Here is a 16858-nt window from a genome sequence, read left to right as displayed (position 1 = left end):
TCAAATAAAAAAATTTCTAATGGAATTTTCTATTGAAGCTATGGAGTTATAAAAAATGTCAAAGTTTAATTTTTATCCCCACTTTTTATTCAAGGATCTGAAAAAATGTTTATTAAAAATTAAGAAAAATTCATGAACTATAAATAAATATTTATTAAATGACTTAGTGTTAAAAAGTAATTTATAAATAGTGAATAAAGCTTCAATAATTATTAACAAATCCTTCTGTGTTGATTAAAAAAAAAAAAAAAAAAAAAAAGGATTGGAAAGAAGAAATAAAATTAATATATTTCCGAGCAATTAATTATTGAAAGATTAAAAAAAAATCTCGATAATTTTTTCTTACGGCCCGAAGATTGTGATAAAAGAGCACCCCAAACTCCCGACCGAGTCTTGCTATAAATAATTGATTGAACGGCTGGTAAATTTATTGACTCGTTGAAAAAATTACGGTAAATATTTATCGGGCGTACTCGGGCTCGTAATTTTATAATCCATTATTTTCTAATTTGAGTAACTAAAAATTTGTTTATCGTGGATCGTTTATCGTGTGTGTAATATATTTATCGAGTTTAAGAAGTTTTACGTTCGTTCCCTGTGTGAGAGAAATTCCGCAGCGTTGATGCCGTCTTTAGGTACAAGTTACAATACAAGCTAAGTGAAGAGTATTCACGGCGAGATTGCAGGCTCGGGGGAAACTGCCGAGAACTCTCAGCGTTCCTACGTGGAACGTCGTAAAATTAGTGAGCATGAAAAGCGCCGAAGCTAAGAGATTCGAACATACTTGTTCTTATTATTATTTTCTTCCTTGTAATACTCTCAGCGGATTTTTATTCACTGTGTTACTGGTCCAGTCTATTGAAAAATAATATTATTGTTATTGAAAATATTATTTTGTTTTATTTTTTATATTAAATTATTAATTACTTTACATTTTTATTTGTTTCATCTTGTGAAAAAATATTATAAATATTTCTTCTCTATTCAGATATTTATTAGTTAATTAATAAAGTTTATTTCTTCTTTTAATTCTTAGTTTTTAATTTTAACATTGAAAAAAAAAATTTATTTTAGTACACTTAAAGAAGAAATTTATTTTTAAAAAATTGTCATAAGAAATTAATTTTTTTTTTAGCTGGAGAAAAAAAAATTATTTCCCACATTAATTTTCTTGTTAAAAAAAAAAAATCTTTTTGATTTGAAAAAAATAATTTTGGAATTTTTAAACAAATTGAAAATTTTCATTCAAAATTAATTTTTTCTAAATCTAGAAAATTTTTTTTTAACAAGAAATTTATTGTAAAAAAAAATTTTATTTCTTCAGGTAAAAAATCAATTTTTTGTCACAACGGCATTTTTTTCAGTAATGAAATTAAGAAGTAAATAGTCAAGGTCTGAAAGAAGAAATGTACTTTAATTCACTAATAAAAATCTAGATAAAGAAGATATATTTTTAATATTTCTTCATAAAATGATACAAATAATATTTCAAATAATTAATTATTTAATACACAAAATAAAATGAAATAATATTTTCAAGAATAATATATTATATTACTGAAAGTTAATAAATTTTTCTCATGAAGAAATATATAAAAATATTGATTAGTAAATTGAAGTATATTTCTTCTTTCAGATTTTGGTTATATTCTTCTTAACCTAAACACTGAAATATTTGAAAAAAAAAAAAAAATAAATAAAAATTCATTAATTGTTATTAATAATTAAAAAATATTTAGTTTTATTCAATAAATCAACAAATTAAATTAATTAAATTTTATTGTATGTCAAATGAAAATTTTTATTTCTTCATTAGAATATTAAATTTTTCTTTTGTTTTATTTATACAAAAGTATCTTTTTTCATCTAAAATATTCTAAAGAATTAATTTGAAGATAATATGTTTCTTGGTTCCAAAGAATCAGTCACTAGCGCCACCTCTAGGAACATTTGTAACCGCCAAGTGATGTTTCTGCGTAAGTCAATAATTTGTTCAGTGATAATTATAAATAATTATAAATTATGAATAAGTTGTGTCATTTTTTATTGATAAATTTATTTTCTACATAAAAGAAGAAATATGTGATTTAATAAAAATAAATTTTCGTGAATAAAAAAACAATGTCGTGTGACATATTTGAAGAAATAAAGAAGAAAAAAAAGAAATTCAATAATAATTAAAAAACAACTAGTTATAATTAATAAACAATCAAATAATTTCTAAATAAATAAATTTATTAATTAATATTAAAGTTAATAAATTCTCCTATCAGTGTGTGAATTTAAAAAAAAAACGGCTACTGTTTTTAGACTTGTGGATACTTATTCAAGGTAAGGGTTCAAAAGGTATTTGTATTTTTATTCGCTACACATGTTAAATTAATTCAAATGGTTACTTTTTTTAGCTACCTGGACACGCACCAGATGGACGAGCAAACACGGTAATTACCGCGACACGAAACGGAAGAGGATTAAGAATAAGAATAAGGATAAAAATAAAAATAAAAAATGAAGAAAAGGATTGCGCTGAAGAAAGAGTAGACTAAGAAGATAAAAGGTGAATGGAGAAAAAGAATAAAAACAAGATTTAGGGTGTCAAGCTCGTGGTAATTCGTCTCACGAAAGTTGTCTTTTACAGCCAGATTTAAGAGACGTGGAAAGTTTAAACCCATAATAATTGTATGGAGGTTATTGTAAAACAAAGTTAAGATAAGTTGAGATAAATAAAAAAAAAAAAAAAAAACGGATCGTAGCAATAATTTTTGGCCATGGACATTGAGGATTTAAGGGCTTGCCGAAGAAAGTCGTTGAGCGTGTAATGGTGATTGAATGCAGCTAATAGTTCTCGAGGTCCTCTTTATTTTGTACTCTGCTCTCTTCTCCTAAAAGTATTGAACATATAAGTTTTAAGTTAAGAGCTAAACGTTTGCTTCAGAGTTAAGTAAGAGGAATCGACGTATTGCGTTAATACCGGATGGTGAAACCGACCGTACATAAAATCGCTAACGACTTTGCTCTCTTTTTTTTTAAATTCAACTTTATCTTTGTTATTATTATTTGTTTTTTTTTTTTTTTTTTTTTTTAATATTTATTTACTTTTGTTTGGTGAATTTTTATAAATTTTATAAACAGGAAAAATTTTTATAATTATTACAGGAAGTCATCTAAATTTATGTTAAATTAAAATTATTCGATGAAATTGATTCTTTATGATAGTTCGAATCGTAATTTATGCTGCCGTTAAATTTTTTATCGTTCTACTGATTTGTTTTTTAGCGATAAAATATCGAGTCACTGTGAATTTATTGCTGGGTAGAAATTACAATTATTGAAAAGTTTATGACTATCTTACATGAATTAAACTTTTTTTTTTTTTCATATAGAATCAATAGAAATAATATATTTTGAAATTTTGTTCGAATTAACACCTTGGTAGGTGTGAAAATATTAGATTTTCTGGTATTTCAACAGAGTTTGGTGATGATTCATCACATTATTGGTAAATATTTACAAGTACGGTCCACCATTTTAATTTTCATTTTTTTTTTTTTTTAATAAAATTTCTATTTAATTTTATTTTTTATTTATTTTTAAATACATAAAAAAATAAACAATTTAAAAGAAAAAAAAAATTTGATTATTACGATTTTAACAAATTTTCAAAAAAATTTATAAATTTTTGAAAAATTGTGAAATCCAACTTTTTTTTTTTTTTTTTCAAATTGTTCATTTTTTTATTTATTTTTCAAAAAATTTATATCAAAAACATTAAACAAAAAAAAAAAAAAAAAAAAAAAATAGGAATTTTATCGAAAAACATGAAAGCCAAAATTTTTTACAACTTTTGAAGACAAAAATAAACTATCAAAATTTTTTTTTTCTTTCACATTTTAAGAATGAAAAAAAAATTGTAAAATGTTAATTTTTCACCTACACGGAAAAAACAAGATGACACTGGATATCATCCCAGATTATACTCATTATAATCTAGATTATACTCATTATAATCTGGATTTTTTTTTCACTCTGTATAATCTAAAATAATATCCAATGTTGGACTCAATAAATATTTTTTAACTGTTAATAAATCTACTATCTACTATCCAAAAAAAAATTTATAGATAGTTAAAAAAAATTTAATTGTATTAAATAAATTAACAAATTATTCCCAAATAAATAAATCAATAGCTATTGATAAATTATTCATTAAAAAATCTATAATCAGTTAATAAATATTTGTTGATATTTTTTTTGAAAGATTTATTTAACAGTTAAAAAATTGTTTACTAAACACAACTTATTATAAATGCTAATAAATATTTATTTATACTTAAAAAATATTCGTTAACTGTTAATAAATATTTATTAACTTTTTTTCAAACCATTGACACAAACTTTGACATTTTTTATACTCCATAGCTTCAATATAAAATTCAATTAAAGAATTATTAATAATTTTCGAATAGTAAAAAAGAAGAAATAAAATTAATAATAAAACAACTGTTGTAATAAATTACAGAATTTTTTTGCGGTGAAAATTATAATTATTTTCTTCAAAAAAATATTTATTAATAGTTGCAAAATTTTTAATAAATAAATAAATTAAAAAATAAGTAAATTAGTAATTAAAAAATATTTAGTAATACTTGAAAAATTAACAAACTGTTTTTAAATTAATTAATTTATTAACAGTTAATAAATTCTTCTATCAGTACAAAAAAAATTACTTTTTTTTTTTTTTTTTTTAACAGTGTGCAGGTGTTCTAAAAAAAAAAATAAAGTTTTAATATCGTTATATTAACGTTTGGAATAATTTAAATTGTATCGAAACTAATAACAATATTTATCTTAAAAGTTATAAAAATAAAAGCTTTTGATAGAGGAGGATCATATGAGATTACAGATGATTGCCAGCAAATGAAATGATGCCGTAAAATTTTAATTTAAAGAGCTAAAAGCGATGAGTGTATTGCTTTCAGAACGATTCAATTTTCGATAATTCCGTTCCCGAGATCGGTTAAGTATCGGAGTGACCGGGAATTAGAGGAGGACAGGACTTGAGAACTAAGACGTATCCGTAGCTGGACGTTGGAAGGAGGATAGCGATAACGCTAAAATGCCAAAAAAAGTATAAAACTCCACGAAGAAATAAAAGGAATGAAGAAGAAGAAGAAGAAGAAGAAGAAGAAGAAGAAGAAGAAGAAGAAGAGGATTCTTCAAGATCGGCATCTCCGAGTCGCACGCTCGGACCGGGATATATTTTGGTTGCAGTCGGGCCATCGTGCGATTCACGAGCCGAGCTTCCTGCCGTTAAAGTTCCCAGAGAGGGTCACAGGTCGCGGGAACCTCCTTCTTTTTTTTTATTCCTCTTTCTTAACTTCTTCTTATTTTTATTTTCATTCTTAATCTTATTCTCATTCTTATTCTTACTTTACTTTTATACTGGACGTTCTCCTCCTCTTCATCTGCCAAGACTTACTCAGTACCTTTCTCTCTTCGCACCGACAACCTTCGAGGCGCTCACCCAGCCCCAGAATATTGCCCCAGGGCACCTTATTCCGAACAAACTCAAATTTTTACCAAACTGTCTCTTCTTTTCATTCTTTCTAGATATTTGTCGTCGAATTCCTTCATTTCTTCCGAAGAAAACAACCCTGCAATAATTAAAAAAATTTATTAGAAAGCAATCGATATAATTTCAAATTTTTTTTAAGATTTAATTTTTTTTTTAAATTCTCCCTGGTGAAAATTTTTCGGACTTTTCTTTCAAAAACTTTGAAGAAGTCTTTAGAATTTAAAATAAGTCTTTTTTAGAGTTTTTCAGAGAAAAGTACGGAAAAATTTTCCAAGAGCTATCTACACTAAAAGAAAAATTTATTAACTGTTTATAAATTAATTTATTTAGAAACAATTTGTTAATTTATTATATTTTACTAAATATTTTCTAGATTTTGACAAATTAGTTGTTTTTAAAAAAAAGTACATTTAATTTTACTTAGTGTTGAGGTTAAGGGGGATGTATACGGAAAAAAAAAAAAAATTATCTTGAATCAAGAGAAAAATTCTTGAACCAAAAAAATTATTTTGAAAAGTTTTATTGACTTGAATCAAGACGAAAAATTTTTAAATCAAGAAAAATTTCTTAGTTTAAGAATTTTTCAAGTCAAATCAAGATAATTAAATTCTTCAAAATTATTTACTTGATTCAAGTAAATTTTTTTTTTTAACGTCTTAATTTTTAACGTTTTTTGAGGATTTTTTTAACTGGGTTATTTATTATATATTGAAGTACAGAAAAAAATTTTTTTTAAATTTTTTTTTTTTTTTTTTTTTTTCAAAATCGCGATTTATTAAGTGTTAGTCTATTTTATTTTATAAACAATTCATCACCTGTTAATTAATATTTATTAAATTAACTAATGTTAAGAATGAAAAATATCTCTTAGAAATAAATTTTGCTGATCATTAATTAAATTTTGTAAAAAAATATAAAATTACATATTTCGTTGATTATATATCAACTTAATAATTTTTATTAATTTTTACACGTGAAACTTTTTAATTAAAATTTTTTTTTTTTTTATAATAATTTAATTGCTATAAAGTTATAGAAAAATTTTTAATATCTATCAATTTCTGTGTCATTTATAAATACGATTAATAACTCTAATAAAAAAAAATGATTCGATGTAATTAAAATTGATTAATTTTCTAATCATTTTTAATCATGTAAAAAATCATGTAAAGGCATTTAATATCGTGAAATAATTTTGTTCAAAAAATAAATGTAAATTAACAAACATTAATTTTTATAAAAAATGAATTCCTTGAATCGAAAAAAATCTTATAAAATCCAAACAAATCGTTGAGCACGCGGTACCCAACAATTACGTTGGCAAAGGGCGAATTCCGATTGGCTGGGTGCTTTACCCGGGAATTGAGGAGGCCAATCCTCCTCAATTCCCGCGAAGTAGTGTTATATGCTCTTCTCTGGGCCTGTCTTTCTTCCTCCTCTACTTGACAGCAAACCGCCTTGTACGTCGTGCCCGAGCATCTTCGGCTTTCTCTCATCTAGGGATCTCTCACTGGCAACGAAACCTTGAGTTCCGACATCCAGCGATCCCTCAGCTTTAGTCTAGTCTTCGCTGCCTTTCTGCATCTACGGTCCTCCGCGAACTACCAAGTGTAGTTTTTCCAGTAAAAAAAAACTTAATAATTAATTAATAATTTAAAATCAATAATAAAAATACTAACAAATAAAATTATATTAAAATTATTTAAAATCAACCGAGTTAAGTTGATAAATTTTACCAAAAATTAGTCTTTGATACCACCGCAATGTGATTCAGTGCTTGTTAATTGTTGGTGAATCCATAAAATAATAGAAATAGATAAAAAGGTGCTTCTCGTAAATCTTTACATGCTCTGACTTTATCGCGTAGCTCAAGTGCGTTTAATCTTGCCCCAGGATAATCTTTTTACTATTGAACCTACCACAGGGCGGATCTTTTCCGGCCTAGCAGGTAATTCATCAGCAGAGTGTCTTGTGTGCAATCGGGTTTATCGCGAATGGTTAAATATTTTTTGAAAAATTATTGAAAGTTAAATTATATGTCGGATAATTTTTATCTTTCATAAATATATAACTCCTTTTTATTTATGGATTACTTAATTAATAGATGTGGTACTTTGATAAGCGGTAATTAATTGGTATTTAAAATCAACAATTGGTTGGTGGTATTAAAACATTTATATTTAAAAAAATATAATTTAGTACCGACTAATTTTAGTTTGATTTTCAATTAAGAAATTTTTGTTTGACTTTGTTTTTTTCGCCGTGTACTATAAATTATTTATTTATTTTTTTAATTGTTCTATTTGCCATTATTAGAACTTGTTTTAATTAAATGTATATTATTCACATCTTGAGAAAGAATCAATGAAAGTAGTAAAGAATAATAGTATCATTGTATGATACTTTTGTTCAAGCAAATATTTTTCTCATTAGCGAAAAATGTTTCTTAGTTTTTTTACCTTGAAAAATATATAGATAGATAGATAGATATGAGTTTTATTTATATCGCAATTATGTATTTTACAAAGTTATTAATATTAATGTTATTTTAAAAATGTTAAAATATTATAAACATTTTTTCTACGTACTAAAGATATAATTCCACTTATTATTAAAATATTAGGTATTTGTCTTTAATAACAAATCAATTTTTAAGCATGATTTTTCTTCCTGTCCAGCTTTTTATGTTAAATATCTTTCTTGATTAAAGAAAATTTACGCTTGACTCAAGACTTTTATTCTTTCTGTGTACTTTTCACATATGAAATTTTGTTATTAAATTTTTTTCATAGTAATTTCATTACTACAAAAAAAAAAAAAATTCCTAATGTTTGTCAACTTTAGTATCATTAAAAAAACAAAAAAAATGTAAAAAATAATTTCACGAGTCAAAATTAAAAAATTAATTATTGATAAAAATTTTTAGAAGCATTTTTTTATTTTAAAATAAAAATAAAATAAAATAAAATAAAAAACTTCAATATCTTAAAAAAATTTATTTACCCGCAACTAAATCAATTTAGTAATAACTTCGTTTAAAATACAATTAATATTAATTACAACCATAAATTTAAAACTATTGAATTAAATTATGTAAATTTAATGATTAAAAATTGAAATGAGCGCTTGTGGTGTGTTAAAAATTTTCCGAGATTGTTTTAATAAAATGATACAAGCCTATGATCTTTAGCTTCTTACCGGAGCAAAATTATTAGATTATAAACTCCCTAACAGCGATGGTAAACTATTAAATCTTCTTTCTTCTTATAAACAGTAAATAGTTAACGTGAATTATTTATTTTCAGGAGACTTGAAGCGACGACAGTGGAACGTCGATGAGGATATTAGAAACGAGGAAACGGAGCAAGTAAACCTTGAAGAGGATAACGACTCTCCCAAGGTATTAAGACAACTATTCCCGAGAGTTAAATCCCTGACTGGAGGTTTTCTTCCTTTTAAATATAAAAGTTGAGACAAGGTGTTTTGCTAACATATAATTCCACAATAATAATTATTTCTTACGAGGATATTATTAACTTTTATCCTTTGTTTGAGTTTTTACTGTCTGGCTCTCATGAAGTAAACCCTGCAGTAAAGATTTACCTTTTACCGATAAAATATATTTAATATTACTGTACAATTATTGTTACTCGAGACGTACTTGAAGTTTGTACTGCATTTACTTAAACATAAAAAATTATCGATTCCAGGAGGATGCCTGTACGCTGCAGGAGGTGGACTTGGTGGCGAATTGTCCGCTATTACGAGTGACACCCTCGCGTACGCCCTCGCCGGCACCAAGTTGTCTGTCGTCAAGTTACAAGAGCATGGGCCAACGTCCCAGCACACTTTTGCGCCCTAAAATATCCTTGACTTGGGTACTTCGCGGACAGCAGCATCAGCACAATGACGTCAATAATACCGCGAGCATTCAGGAATCACAGATTATTCGCAAGAGCAAAGATAGATCGTCTAGGCGGAGTGTCAAGAGTATCAAGAGTATCAAGACCAAGGAAAGTACCGAGATTATTGATCGGGATAAACATGAACGCTGCAATGTCTTGCAAGAGATTGATAAAATTGTAAGACATGAAAAGGTATTAAATATTTTAATCAGACTTAATTTTAATTAGCCCTAAAATTAATCGACGTTTTTAATTTTTTTTTTTTTTAATTCATTAATTAAATTGGAACAGAAAAATATATTTTTTTTTTTAATTGCACTTGAAATTATTCAAGTTTTTTTACAAATTAAAATTTTTTTGTAATAATTTTCTTCAATAAAAAAAAGTATAAAAATTTTTAAACTTAATTTTCATAATTTTAATCAAAACAGACATCTAACAATTTAAAAAAAAAAAATTTTATAACAATTAAATTTTAATGAAAAAAAGTCGAACAAGATGACACTGAATATCATCCCAGATTATAATCAGTGATATCTGGATTATACTCATCGTAATCTGAATTATACTAGCTACTATCTGAAAATTTTTTTTACCCAGTATAATCTAATGGGATGATATCCAGTGTTAACTTGTTCTTTCCGGTCATTTATTGTTTTATTTTAAAAAAGTTTAAAAATATTTATGTATTTTTTTTATTTTTTTATATTTTATAAGTCTAAATTCAAAAATTAGCATTTGTAATTTATCAAAATCCACAAATAACTCCAAATTTTTAAGTAAAAAATTGTGTTTTAAAGCAAATGGAGTTATTATTCTAAGTTTAACAAAATGGCGACCTGCGCGCGCATAATAATGAAATAACCTCTTTACAATTCTAAAAATTATTAATGATTGGTAATTTTTTACAAAAGGTTGTTTATTTGATTAATAAAAAAAAAAAATTTTAAGTATAATTTTTGAAATTTAACAAATAAAATATTACTTTGAAGATTTCTTTCTAAAAATTTGAATAAAAAAATTGAATTGTAATGATTTACTTCTACAGAGTAAAAAATTTTGCGTCATTGCATTAAAAAATTTTTTACTGTATATAATTTCAATAACATGCAGCGATTAAACTTTTTCAATCGAAAAATAAAAAAACTAATTTACAAAATTTCAATTTCAGCCAGCGAAGAAACTGAACAAGCAACCAGAAACCCCAGTAAGCAGTAAAGCTGACCAAAAACAAGACTCAAAAGATCCTTCGAAGGAAAAAGTGAAACGCGCTGTATCAGAGCCATTTTTAGCATTAAAAGAATCATCGACGCGTGAAAAACATCACCGCCATCGAAGAACCAAAAGAAATCACAACCCGCGACCACCAACGAGATTTGGTTACGAGATCGCTGATCTCGATTCCTTTCTTACAAAGGCGTCAATAGAGCGTCCGGCAAATATTCCAGTAGTTTTGTCATTTCCTACGACGTTGTACCAGACTCAGGGTGGAGGTCAAGACGAGATAGCATTGCCTTTAGGCACCGTGGTCAATGCGGTCTTCAAGAACCAAGCCTGGCTGTACGTCCAGACACCTCACGGCCAGGAAGGCTACGTGGGGTACGCAGCGTGCCTTCCTCTGGGCATCCTGCCTCAGCCCACATGTGGCCCCTGCTGGGAAGACTCCACTGACGTGTTCCCCAGGCCCATCGGGAACATGACTGACACCGAGAAGCTCAGAGACACCAGGTCCGAGTGTGGAGTCCGTCAACGCTCCTCCAGGGTGCGACGCGGCCATCGCGACGCTGTTTCTGCCTGCGGAGAACGCAGTGTTGACAGGTTGTATCTTCGAGCTGCTGCCAACGCCAGGACCAAGGGCTCCAGGCAGACTCTCCTCGTGATCCGGAGCGACTACGAGGGTCGGGGAAGTAATTCCATCAGTGTTTCTAAAGGCGATGTCGTTGCTTTGCTCAGCGATCATGTCCAAGGATGGTTCTGGGTCCGGTCTAGAGACAGCAGGGAAGGTTTTATTCCTGCTGTTATCGCTGGTCATGGATTCTTGTGATTTATTACCACACTGATAGAAAGTTAGCTTGATTTTAGAGAAATTATTTTATAATAAGAAAAAGATTAAAATTTTTTTGAACCAAGAAAAAAAAATTTTGAGCGAAGATAAAATTTTTGGTTTAAAAAAAAATTTTTTAATTTTTTTTTTTTTTTTGACTCAATAAATTTATTGTTTTTATTGCAGTAAATAGAAAAAGAAATTTTTTTGAATCAAGTAAACTCTGTTTAAAAATATTCATTGAAAAAAAATTTTTAAATTTCGCGCTATGCAAATTATATATCTACTAAAATTTAAATTTGCGCGCGCAAACGCGCGCCTGACTATAGATTTTGCATATATTTTCATGTTTATGATATATTCAACCAATTACATCACGAATCACGAATAAATTGATACCACATACATTTCTTCTCAATTTTATCGTAAAGATTAGAAAATCTTGAATAATTTAATTTTTTTTTTAATTTTAGTAAAAACATTCTTAAACTAAAGAAATTTTTTTTGATTTAAGGAAATTTTACTTGATCAAAGAATTTTTCGTCTTGATCCAAAACAATGAAATTCTCCAGAATATTATATTTTGGTTCAAGAATTTTTTTTTTTTTTTTTGAGTCAAACTAACCTTTCTACCAATGTATGTAATTTGTAAATAAATTTTTTAATTACCTATTCTATAAAAACTAATTCACTAAAAAAATTTATTTAATTATTAATTTATTTAAATGTAAAATATCAATTATAAACAAGTAAATAAACGTTTTAACTATAAAAAAAAAAAAAAAAAAAAAAAATTTGCTATTAAATTCTAACCTAAAGTTCAATTTTCTACGTCGTATTTATTTTTTTTTTTTTTTGCGGCAGTTGCGCGCTCTGGGTCGATAAGTCGGCATGAAAGGTAAGTAGGAAGTCCACTTCCATTTCCTGAGAAGCGTCATGCCGACGGGAAAGTCAAAAGTATTTGGAATGTACTCTTCGTCTGTTTTATCATCAGCTTCATCAAAATTGAGGGCCATTTCATTGGCCCAAGCGTCTAAGCCTCTTTCTTCGCTGGTTCCAGGAATCATATTGTCCAGGAAGCAACCGACGAACTCGCCGACAAGGATGGTGGTGCTGAGGAGGACAGTAATCACTCCGTCGGCTATTTCATTGCCTGTTTTTATCACATCAGAGTTCTGGATCATCCATTTGGACAAAACTAGAGGGAAGAAAATAGAAAACCCTAGAATATACAAGTTCCTGGCGGAGTTTAGGTTAATGTACTGCAGCGATGACAACCCGAAGGCGGCGATCATCCCAAACATCACGCAGAAAATTCCTCCGACGATCGGCTCGGGAATTATGATGAAGACAGCGCTGAACTTGCTGATCAGTCCTTGCAGAACCATTAGTACGCATGCCCACTGGATTACTCGCCTGCTTCCGACTTTTGTGACGCCGATGGTTCCGACGTTCTCTCCAAATGTGTTGGTTCCGTTCCCGCTGCCCCACAGACCTGTCAGAATTGTTCCCAGGCCTTCAATCGCGATTCCGCGGTTAATTGCGTGGACTGGCGGAGGCGGCGCTCCGCACATTCTTGAAGTCGTCGGGTAATAACTGATGGACTCCACTGTGCACGCTAGCACGCCTGCCAACATTCCCAAAACTCCTGATAAGCTTACTGTTGGAGTTCCCCACTGGCCCGGGTACGGAACTCGGAACCAAGAGGAGTCTTCGATTATCTTCAGCTTCGTGTCCGTTCGCCCTGGGTGGCCCACTGGAAGGTGGTTCGTGATTGTCAGGATTCCACAAATCGCCCACATTACTACGATTGTCAGCAGCACCGGGAACAATTTGAACAATGCGAACCAGATTATCTTAAACCCTTCGCTCTTTCGGTAGACTATCAACGGCACTGACACGTTCACTAGAAGTTGAGAGTACACTGTCAGCATGATTATTGTCCTGGAAAATTTTTTTAAGTTGTTTATTATTATTTTAAATAATAATAAAATAAAAATCAAACTAAAAAAAAAAAAAATAATTTTTTTTTAATTATATTTTTTTTTTTTTAAGTTATTTAAAGTAATTCAAAATTATTTTATATTTATTAATTTTGTATAATACTAAAATTAGCCAGCGTTTAACAATTTTCGTTTTCAATAATTAAATTACAAGTAATAAAAAAATATTTGAAAAAAATTGCACAGATAATTTTTAAAATTTTCTACATCCCAAAGCGTTACATAAAAAATTGTTGACTTTTTAGTAAATTGCATTTAACAAGAATTCAAAAATTAATAATTTTCAACTTAAATTCAACAAAATATTATTACCAAAAAAATTTTGAGGCAATTGGGATGTAAAAATTTTTTCTTTTAATTTTTTTAATGAAAAAAATTATTAATATTAAATCAGAAAAAAAATTTTTAATGAAAAAAATGATTAACATTAAATCAGAAAAAAAAAAAGAAAATACAAAAATTACGCAAACTTTTTTCAAATCCAGAAAATTTCAATTAGAACATAAAAAAAATTTTTTTTAAATTGCACTTACAGTTTTTTTACAAATGAAAAAAATTTTTTTATTTTTTTGTAATGATTTTTTCAATAAAAAAAATTCTAAAGATTATTAGATGTCGACTAACTTAATTTTAATAAAATTACAATAATTATGTTTCAAGAATGAATCCTTACCCGGCAGCAATGCCCCAATGTTGGGAAGCCGCAGCAGTAGCATTTTCAAACAGGGACAACCCAACCAGAAAAACAGTCGGTACAATTGTCAAAGGAGTAATGAACTTCAACAAGTACCCGACGATTCCTCCAAACCCGATGACCATTTGGAACAGCGCGGAGACTGCAATCGCTCCAGACAGCTCTCGCATGCGGACCTGCCAAAGCTCGGTCCTGTTTTCTGAGCTTATTTTGCTCAGCTCTTCCTCTGGAGGACACTTCCACTGCGGAAGACTCAAAATCGCCAATGTAGGAACTAGAAAGGATATAGTTCCGCCTTGGACCAGCGGAAGTCTGCAGCCGAACGTAGTCTGGATCATTGTCACCAGCCCGGTGACGAAGATCATCGTCGAGATTATGTAACTCCTGGACGGGTCGTCTTCCGCCATGCATAACGCTGGAGACAGAATGAAGGGAATTGAGACAATTGCTCCGATCATCGTAAGGTAATGCTAAAAAAATTTTATTTTGTTAGTAATTAATATTTTAAAATTTTTAATTATAATTTTTTGTGTTTTAGGATCATTTATGTTTGACCCCATATAATTTTTTAACAATAAATAGTAAATAATAAATAAATAAACTATTATTTCACTACAAACAAAGCTGAGGATTATAAAGTATAAAAATGTACAACAACTACAATTCAAACTTTATCAATTAATTCAAAAATTTTAATATTATTTAACAATTTTTCACCAGACGAAAAAAAAGTTTAAATGCCTAAGAAAAAAAAAAAAAAAAATCTCAATTTTTCAAAATTTATTAATCATTTATCAATGATTTTAAATTTTGATCATATCCGAGTTTAACATATTATAATCTAATTTCAAGAGCATAAAGTGTTTTTTCAATTTTTTCGATTTTTTAATTCAAATCGTTCAATTGACCCCCTTCTCCTCTATTGGGGAATATTTTGTTAGAGGATATTATGTCGAGTGATATTTTGACCTTTGTTTATTTTGTCGGGGATGAAAACGTGCATTACCACCTTTACTTATAAAATATATATATATAAAAAAAAAAAAAAAAAAAAAAAAAAAAATAAGTGTATCTTCACTGATGAAATAAATAATTTTAAAATTCGATAAAATTTTATCTTTAATATAAAATGGGGCCCGTAACCTGTTTTCAACGAGTAATAGAAGAAGACAGTAAGAAAATTTCTAATCCTAATGTCTCAAAATTTCAGTTTTAAGTAAGATTTTTAAAACTTGATCTGATATTTTCTTTTTTTTCAGATTATTTTTACCTGGAGCGCCATAAAAAGACAGAGATACCAAGGAGGCGCGTCATCGATTCCATAAGTGAGTCCCGTGGGTCTCTCGGGTTTTTCTTTCTCCTGAGGATTATCGGCGTTGCCCATTGACTAAAAAGATAAAAATTACTCATTACTTACTTGTGTAACTATCGGTAATTACTTAGCCTTGAATTCCTTAGATAAAAAACAAGAAATAGACTAAATAATGTTTTATGTATTGTTAAATTAATATTCATCAGTTATCGCAATTATTTCGATAGAATTATAAAATAAATTTATTGTAATATTTTTTTCCAACAATATTAAATAATTATATAACATAATTGGAGTAAAAAATATAACTTTGGAATAATTAGCGAAAGCCTTGAATATTAAAATGATAATGAACTTGAATTTATTGTATCGATTGTTGGAATCGTGATTTATTGCACTCACCACATCAGATAGCTCCATATTTCAATTTTTAATTAACTTATAATCTCCGTCAATTTATTTGATCTCGGCAATTGACTCAATGGACAATATACAGTGAGATATATATAAATTATACTCAGAAGTAATTAGAATTAATGCCAACACTTGCTATGTATTTTTGTTGCAGGAATATTATAACGCGTCGTCAGCTTGGATACAATTTCTTCATATCAGATCATGTCTAAAAGAAAGAGGAAAAAAATATACATTATTATTTTTGGGAATTAAATAACAGCTCATAATTTACGTGTTTACTCACAGGCAGTAAATACAGTAAATCACTATATGTTCAGCCAAATAAAAAGTGTTTATCTTGAAAATTATCTGTTTTAACACTTTATTATTTAAGGATCTATTTATAGAGCTTTGTAATATTTGACTTGGTAGTTTAAATGTTATTAACAGTTACGAAATGAAAGCACTAATGTAAATAGTAAATAATTTATTATTACTTTGGTAATTACGGACACCACTTAGCGCGCGCGCTTAAATAACTTTTGACGGAGTTTAAATTCCCCCGCTCAAGGTTACTGCGCGCCATCTGGTGGGAAATTTTTTAAGTTAAGGGTATTTTCAAATTTTCAAAAATTTTATTTTTATAATTTAAATTAATTTTTAAATAAAAAAAATTAAGTTTCTAAAAAATAAAATATGACTTATTACGGAAACTTTATAATAGTTGATTTAAAATTTTTTTAAAAAAGTATTAGAAAAAATTAAAATTCAGAAAATATATTTTTTATTTTTTTGAAATAATTTTTTCAATAAAAAAAAATTCTAAAAATTTTTAGATGTCGGCTAACTTTATTTTATATTTTATAATTGAAAAAATATTTTAAATATTAAAATTTCCCGCGCTGACTACCAGCGCGCCGCCTGGCGGT

General features: G+C 28.1%; 2 protein-coding genes across 4 annotated transcripts in view; one reads left to right on the top strand and one right to left on the bottom strand.

Moving 5' to 3' along the window:
• The window catches only part of LOC141528960 (uncharacterized), a 31783-nt gene extending 20103 nt beyond the window's left edge, over nt 1–11680 (top strand). For 2 of the 3 annotated variants that reach the window (XM_074245305.1, XM_074245381.1), the window contains 3 exons: nt 8881–8975; nt 9286–9672; nt 10652–11680. In XM_074245305.1, the coding sequence (XP_074101406.1) occupies nt 8881–8975; nt 9286–9672; nt 10652–11524 (1355 nt within the window). In that variant the 3' untranslated portion in view covers nt 11525–11680. Of the gene's footprint in view, nt 1–6825; nt 7524–8880; nt 8976–9285; nt 9673–10651 lie in introns of those variants that run through there. The other variant, XM_074245466.1, reaches the window with a different exon arrangement.
• Nucleotides 11681–11812: 132 nt separating this feature from the next.
• Nucleotides 11813–16351, bottom strand: LOC141528879 (solute carrier family 23 member 2). Its single transcript, XM_074245194.1, has 5 exons — nt 16234–16351; nt 15936–16155; nt 15492–15608; nt 14201–14691; nt 11813–13468 (listed from the first exon to the last, which is right to left on the bottom strand). Exons 2-5 carry the CDS (start codon nt 15951–15953, stop codon nt 12364–12366), a joined length of 1731 nt encoding a protein of 576 aa, XP_074101295.1. The 5' UTR covers nt 15954–16155; nt 16234–16351; the 3' UTR covers nt 11813–12363.
• Between the last annotated feature and the right edge of the window lie 507 nt (nt 16352–16858).

This window comes from Cotesia typhae, unplaced genomic scaffold (genome assembly GCF_013202065.1).
Source record: "Cotesia typhae breed Kobodo isofemale line unplaced genomic scaffold, CoteBio_Ctyphae contig_10, whole genome shotgun sequence".
Classification (NCBI taxonomy): Eukaryota; Metazoa; Arthropoda; class Insecta; order Hymenoptera; family Braconidae; genus Cotesia; species Cotesia typhae.
This window is presented reverse-complemented; position numbering and strand designations above follow the sequence as displayed.

Coding starts and splice junctions, on each gene's coding strand:
- LOC141528879 (XM_074245194.1), bottom strand. Junction 14,692..15,491: donor GTCTTTTTATGGCGCTCCAG/GTAAAAATAATC, acceptor AAATTTTTTTAG/CATTACCTTACGATGATCGG. Junction 13,469..14,200: donor CATTGGGGCATTGCTGCCGG/GTAAGGATTCAT, acceptor AAAATTTTCCAG/GACAATAATCATGCTGACAG.